The sequence below is a fragment of the Chelon labrosus genome, assembly GCF_963514085.1.
Source record: "Chelon labrosus genome assembly, chromosome: 2".
Classification (NCBI taxonomy): Eukaryota; Metazoa; Chordata; class Actinopteri; order Mugiliformes; family Mugilidae; genus Chelon; species Chelon labrosus.
The window spans coordinates 12,122,046-12,129,781 of NC_140338.1; the positions used below are offsets into that span (position 1 = coordinate 12,122,046).

Below are 7,736 nucleotides of genomic sequence, written 5' to 3' on the forward strand. Positions count from 1 at the left end.
TATGATTGTCCCATGACAACGTGGATTCTACATAAGTCATATCTGTCCCTGTTATTATTGAGCTGTGTGTTCTCTGTTGTCTCCCCAGGTAGCACCTCTGTGTCTGGGCAGGGCAGGTGCATGCGTGGTGGCCGTCAGACTGTGAAACCATAAACATTTTAATGGATGGACTGTGAACGACGCGGCTGAGAGACCCTCCTCTTTGACATTGAAGGGACACCGAGTGTTTCACCTGCCTACAACAGGAAACAAAGGACTATTTCTGGACGCTCTTCAGGTTTCACTCTTCAGCAGAGTCCCTCTCCTTCATACTTGCTAATCACTACGGTTTTGGGAAGAGTTTACGGTCGAGGTACACGTCTGGTGTCGGTTTCAAGAACCCGCCCAATTAGCAGTGATGGAGCCTGCGGTGTTTATCCGAGCGTGACGGCACAGCTGTCTCGCAGTTATTTTGTTCATGTAGACAAGGTGGGACACACACACACACACTTGCACACATAAACCTACGCGGCTGCCTAGCTTCTGTTTCCGCCGACAAAAAGGTGAGAAACGGCGATTGCCAAGACCGCCTCGTCATTTTATACCTAACGAAATCTGATAGCATTGCACTGATGCTATTTTAACACATTCCCTGTTGTTATTTTGTTGGAACGCTCTCTACCAGTTTCCCACTGTTTTTTTTTTTTTTTCCCCCCACACTGACAGACAAAAGAAAGACTTTTGACATAATCAGCACAACCTCATGAACATCGTTTGCGTGAGGAACTACGAAGCGCTTCATTGTTTTGCAGTGAAAAACACATCACGTTGTAATATTTCCGTGTGTATGTCTTCCGTGTTACATCAGCTCACATCCGAACCTTCTGCACGCTGCGGTAATGCAAACGTATTGTGGCTTTTTGACAAGCGGCACTGGAAGATTAACAAAACTTTTTGGTTTATTTTTCATCCGTTTTTAACTGCTAAGTCTGTTTTTCTCCGTTATTGAGACTCATTAAACTATGTCCGTAGGTTTACAACCGGAGTAATGGTAATAATATTGATAATAACACTGTGGCCCTTTGTTGATCCCTGCAGGGAAATTTTGTTTTCAATTTCCTCCGGAGCACAAGGTCAGCCATTTACAAGCCTGGTTTTGCGGTCAGTCAGGCTTTTCTGCCTGCTACCTTATTCTCCTCCGCTGTAGATGTCGCTTCATTGTCTCTGTGTGTGTGTGTGTACACGTGTTGGGTGCTCAGAGATTGCAAGGAGTATATTTTTATCTCAAATGAGAATCACCACCACCACCACCACCGCCTCCTCCTCCTCCTCCTTCCCCTCTCCACATCTTGAATTCCCTGCTGCTTTCTCTTCATTCCCATTTTCCCTTTTCATCATTGCACACACTCACACGGGTGCGCGCTCTCACACACACACACACACACACACACACACACACACACACACACACACACACACACACACACACACACCCTAGTACCAGAGCAGAACTGGATACTCAGACAAAAATGAACAACAGAACATACAATAATAAGACCATGAATTTAATAACGTTGTTTGATGTCGAGTTCAAAGCGTTATTGGATTCGATGCTGCTGCAGACAAAGAAGCGTCGGGCGGGAGGGGAAGGTGAATCATGTGAAAATGAACTGATGTGTTCATGTTTGTGGGCTCGATTAAGTAAACGTACATGACAAGAGGCCTCGGGAACACAAAGGTTTTGGCTGTGCATTCAGCTTGCCACAATGATAGGTTCATGCTTTATATTTTCTGCCGGGTTGGTTTGGAACAACTTTTCTGCCCGTGGGAATTTTAGACCGTCGGATTGAGGGCGTTTTGGACGGTCCTCACATTCTCACACCCCTTTCAGAGAAGGCTTGGTTTTAGGGTTAAGGTTAGGGACTTAGGTTTAGGTTAGGGTAGGGGCTGGCGCCAAGTTGAGTCTACGTATTATGTCAGTGAATGTCCTGATGAAAAAAAAAAAGCCATACAAATGTGTGTGTTTATGTGTAGCCTTAAAGGGAAAAGAAAAAAAACCCTCCCTGACAGCGAGAGGCAAAGCAGGCATCCTGTCTGAACTGACAGATCTGGAGCTAATGTAGCCCCCAGGATGCTCTTTACAGACACACGCGGACATATCACACACTCGTACAAAGACACACTTAACCACACAGCTGAAAGCCAAGCGCCCCGGGAGCCGGTGGAAACTGAAAAGGCTGCCCAAAATTTGCCGGCACGACACAGAAAAAGCAGAGCTCTCAGTTCCCCCTGATGTTTACTCGAGCCTAATGCTGCTGCTGCATTATTCTATTTTATTCCAACTTAAAACCTGCCCGCTGTTTATTTAGAGTCATTCTCTTTATATCACAGAAGAAGAAGAAGTGTGTCATGTCCGCCGTGTAGTGAAATGTGATTTCAGTCAGAGCTAAAAAAAATAAATAAAAAAAGACATTCCAAATGAAACTACAATGTATATTATGTACATATATATAAATAAATATAAAAAAAATCTGTATGCAGCCTTATTGCATTATGCTCTGTATTATGCAGTCCCCACTAAATATTCAGTACCATGTGTTATTGTGTGCTTCTTCTTTTTTTGTACCATGAATTCAGATGATGTAGAGGTGTAATAAAGAGGTCGGTTGGTGGGAAATGGCACAGCTGCTCATCCTCTCCTTTTCTACCGAATGTTCCAACGCGTCTTTTACTGAATAAATCATGTATGTACGATATACGCTGCTGTAATATGCTGTCATTGGTCTTTTTTATACATTAAAAGTCAACATGTGATTTAACACTTGTTTCTGTGTTGTTTGTTGCCCCTAACGCGTGGAGCGGTTTTAGCAGCGACGGCTAAATCACGTTTACGGTACACATGTTTCTGCTGGCAGCTTGAGTCCGTCACAATCCCAATAAATGCCGTCATGGCGTAAATTTCTTTATATGTGGCTCTTAACCGTGACAGCGGCCCCATTAGTGTGGCTCTCTAATAATGACCTTTGCCGTTTAAGGGTTTCTTTGTAGGTTTTGGCTGCAGGCCTGTGGCTCTGAACTAATTTTCTGCGCCTAGAGGTTAATACGAAGCCTAATTATAACTAAGAATAGATCATTAAGCTTAAAAGCTGCTGCCAGATTCCCAGCAGCAGGTAAAAAAAAAAAAAGCAATCGCCAGGGCGAAACGAGTGTTTGAGGAAGAGGAACGCTCACAATTTACACAGACTTTAACCCCGGGACAGCGACCAGTAGCCAGCTGATTCACTCTGTTATTTATTACAAGGGAAGCTTTAAATCATAAGCAGTTCTGACAAACGGCTCCGGGCGGCGCTGAGAAATGATGCCGGTGACCTTGGCTTACCGCCTTAGCAGCACCTGAGTCTATTGCGCCTGACAGAAACAAGAGGCAGACAGAAAGGCGCTGTCTGATCCCCGTGTTCGACACTCCAGATGAGGGAATAAACCGCGGGCTTGCAGCTGCACCTTTCACCACAGGCGTTGAATTCATTCACTCGCTCATAATTCCAGATGTCAGGCTTCAGTGGGCGCAAAATGACGCAGGAAACATCAAGACTATTTCCTTTTGATTGATCACCTCAGCCGTGAAGGAACGGGAGTCTTGGATTTCATGTGTCACCCAGTAAAAACATAGAAATGTGAAGACGTCAATGCTTTTCAATCTCAAAGATTCTCAAGGGGGAAATAAACGTTAATAGGTGTGTTTATTAGCCCTGATGGTGTTAACACAGCGCAGACACCTCTGCAGGCCCCCTCCCCATCTGCCAACGCTGCCATCGCTTTGTGTCATCTCATTATGTCGTGTGAGTTCTTTTAAGGTTTCAGTCACGGATTCGAGAAACCTGACCTTAAATTACAAAACCCACGTTAAGGCCAATTTAGGAACTGCCATGGAGCGTTCATAGCACAAATCTGTGGCAGTTACAGCAAACTCCCATCAGATTCAAGACCCTAGTTTGATCAAAAGCATCGGGACAACCACTGAACAGACTTTGTGGTGATGTTTTCTGTCAAGTGATATTCTGGTGCTCATTACAAACTCGTGTCGTCGGTTTGCATCTGGGCACATGTTGTATTTTAATCTTGCACTGTGTTCCCTGCTATTTTTAACATAAAGCATTAGACTAAATGACATATTAACGCCTGCATTTCTTTTCCACTGTTCTAATTTGTGCAGCAAAAAAACAAAAACAAACCCTAGTCTTGAAACTTTAGGCTCTGTTAACTTATTGAACATAATTCTATCCTGCCTGTATGTAAAACTAGAATAACATAGCCAATAACATAGGGAGGTTTCAGGACTTGTGGTGCCCTGCAAATCTGTAGTAATCTGCAGAATCCTGCAATAAGTATAATATTTCAAAACAACTCACAAAATCCTATAAGGGTCAGATGCTGCAGAGTAAACATGTCTTTCACGCAGAATGTCATTTTCAGGGAGAGATCTGCAAAACTTTCAGGACCATGCATAACACCTGAATAATTCCCACTGTACAGACTCATGCAGCTGAGGGTTGTTTTTTGGGGGGCAGAGACTATGAAAAGCAAAACATGATCAGAGCTTCATTTCCTCTGCAACTGCAAAAAAATGGTGACAGCTGAATTGTTGTACATGAACTAAATCACTTTTTCTGATTCACTGCACGATAAAAAGAACTCATTTCATTACTTTGCTGTTCATTTTTTTAAAATGTACCACTCACTTGGGGTTCATTGTCTCGCTGGCAAAAAAATAAAAAATAAAATAAAGCTTTTCACAACATACATTTTTCATCAAGTTTTCTTTTTCATCTCTCTGCTCCCAATTTTAACAGTTTGCTTGAAAATCACACAGCTGCTCTTTTCAGTGCATCTTAATGAGATCTGAGTCAGCAGGGCGTATTCTGCTTCGGCACGCCGGAGCGCAGTGAGGGGGTATTGGTGTCACACAGCTGGCGTTTTCTCCCTCAACTGCTGCCTGATTTTGACTGGAAAACATCTGCCGTGCCTCCATCAACGTATAGGAAACAAAACGGAGGCCGCTGTGTCATTGCAACATTTTTCCACTGCCTCTGGTCAGCAATGAAAGAGAAGAAGCTGATTTATCTAGAGATGAGCAGAACAATGGGACAGTTAAGTGGTCAGGAGCTGAGTTGTAAGAACTGGAGGGGGTTGTTTCCTTTCTGTCAAAGAGCATCACTGAACACTTAAAGGGCAACAGAATATATATATATATATATATATATATATATATATATATATATATATATATATATATATATATATATATATATATATATATATAAACAGAGGAAGAACAGATGTTGTTGAGGCAAGGACAGTGGAAAAATAAATCAAAATTAAATTAAATCTACAATGCTGCCACCTACTGCCTTTGTGGTGAAAGCACAATGATACTATTCACTACTGAATGTACTGTTACACTCCAAAACATTAGGTACAATAATGAAAACAAATACATGTTAGAATATAACAGTTCTGCACTAAATCTTTGCTGCATGCTTGTTAAAAAAAGCGTCAGAAATGTGGTAATGGGGACTGGCACTACAAACCACAGCCTCCAAAATGGAAACACAGTTGAATCAACAGCTCTCTCGGTTATGTTATTTTAAACAGATGATGAACACCATAACCTTCATGGAGCTAAGATTTAGTGCATGCCCTTTACATGAGAATGTATTAGTTTTCACTAGTGTACCTGATGAACCGGCATGCACGTAATATGCCTGTGTTTGTTAACCTAATCCCTTGAGAAACACCACTAAACATCTATATTTGTGACCTGGTGAATGTGACACTAAGCCCAGCAAGTCTCAATTTAAAATGTGGCCTTTAATGAATATTAGCGTTACGTGAAGCCACTGAAAGACAAGTCAAAAAGGAATATATGTGTATGTCCATGCAGCTTTGAGAGATCTGTCTCAAGCGGCCTACAAACAAGCTGTCAGACACATGCTACTGCTTGCTCTGACTAACATCAAAAAAGTCTGCCTACTTTTTCCGTTGTCATTGTTTTATACTCACAACTACTCACAGAAACTGCACCGTAAGATGTGAGATGCTAGGGCCCGGAGCTTTCCAAAGTGTACACGTGGAGATTGCACAGATGTTCTGATGATCTCTAGTCTCTGTATTGCAGCTCATAGGATGTTGAGAAGCAACAAATGCATCTCCTGGGATCATAAAACCTACCCAGTAAGATCATTAATACTGTACATGGAGTTGCTTTAACAATATAAACTATTTTCTGAGTTGGACTCCACAAAGCATCTAATATAGATGCTCTGGTTGACGTGAGAAGCGTGCAAGAACAGCAGAAGAGCTAAGTATTAAACACACATAAACCTGTGTTGTAATACTGCAGTAAAATGACCAAAGGGGGCACCTTTGGGAATCCGTTCGTCGTGTTAAAGCAAATAGCAATAACATAATGCGCGGAGAAGTCAACTACTTGATCATAAACTGCTGGGAAGGTAGCCAAACATTCTGCAACTTAATCTTTTGAAAGGAAATAGTTCATTTAAATGCACTTTAAACAAGACTGAGATACCTGATGCAGGAACACATTTTTAAAGTGTGTCTCTGACCCCCATACGTTCAAATAAAATTCTATGATGATACAGTCTATGGCTTTGGACCAAGAGATGAAACCCAGATTTATGTGGCACTTATGTAAAAGTGGATGGATTGCTGCCTTAAATCTGTACAATGTTATTGAATTTATATGTTTATAGTGTGCAAGCAAGCTACGTTTAAGCAAGGGTTACTAGACGTTTTCCCTTATTCCTGAATTTATTTGTACTGTCCTGGACCGTTTGAGCTGTGGCAAGAAGGAGGCACCTCATTGGCTGCTGGCTGTTGCTATGACATCGCCATAGTATCCTTAGACGCTTCGGAGTGAAGCATTGTGGGTAACGCACATAACCGTTCATGTCGAAGATGTTCTGAGGAGAAACTCCCAAGTTTGCGTGATTAAATGAGATAAAGATGAAGGTTGGTGCCAGCGGAAGAACTGGAAAATACCGTCTTTACGTGTGCTTTTACGAATTCTGTGTTGACTTTTAACCTTAACCGCGCTTCGGTTAGCTAGCTATCTAGTGGCTAACGGTAGCGTTGCTGCTGGGGTAGCTCCTGGAAAATCAAGCTATTATGTTAGCACAAAGGTAACGTTAGTTATGCGAAAACGGCTAATGTTTTAGTCATAATGTTTCCCAAAGTCAAATGACGAAGTGCTTTTCTAGAGGTTCAAGTTTTTTTTTCAGGATGAGCACATATATGGACTAAGATTAAACATTTTATAATGTTAAAAACATGCAAAAACAATACTGTTATGCTAACTAGTTAATCGCCAGAATAACACATTAACACAGCCTGTCGACATTATTCAGGCTACTAACATAACATTATCTCTTGCAGCTTATATTTTTGCAGCTTTGGTGAAATCTTAGGCATCTTAGCTAATTTCAGCAGATACAATTAAGCCATGGGTTTAGGCCAAGTGAATGGTCATGTTGGAAATAGCATACCTTGATTCTGAACACCTGTTGCTGCTACCAATCTCTGTTTATCTAGTTTACGTGTATATGTATTTGTTTGTTATGCCTTAAAAACCCACGAAGTATAAATTTATTAATGAGTTTCCAGGTAATTTGGTTTTAAAATGTTATATATTTGCAACCCAACTTGAGTTGTGGCCACGGTGAAGCGGTCTATGTCCTCTA

At 41.6% G+C, this 7,736-nt stretch overlaps 1 protein-coding gene across 1 annotated transcript in view; it reads left to right on the forward strand.

Moving 5' to 3' along the window:
• klhl5 (kelch-like family member 5) overlaps positions 1 to 884 on the forward strand; it is a 28,383-nt gene extending 27,499 nt beyond the window's left edge. Inside the window, exon 13 of the mRNA XM_084573697.1 lies at positions 89 to 884. Within this exon, the coding sequence (XP_084429823.1) occupies positions 89 to 145 (57 nt within the window). The 3' untranslated portion in view covers positions 146 to 884. The remainder of the gene's footprint in view (positions 1 to 88) is intronic.
• The last annotated feature ends 6,852 nt before the right edge of the window (positions 885 to 7,736 follow it).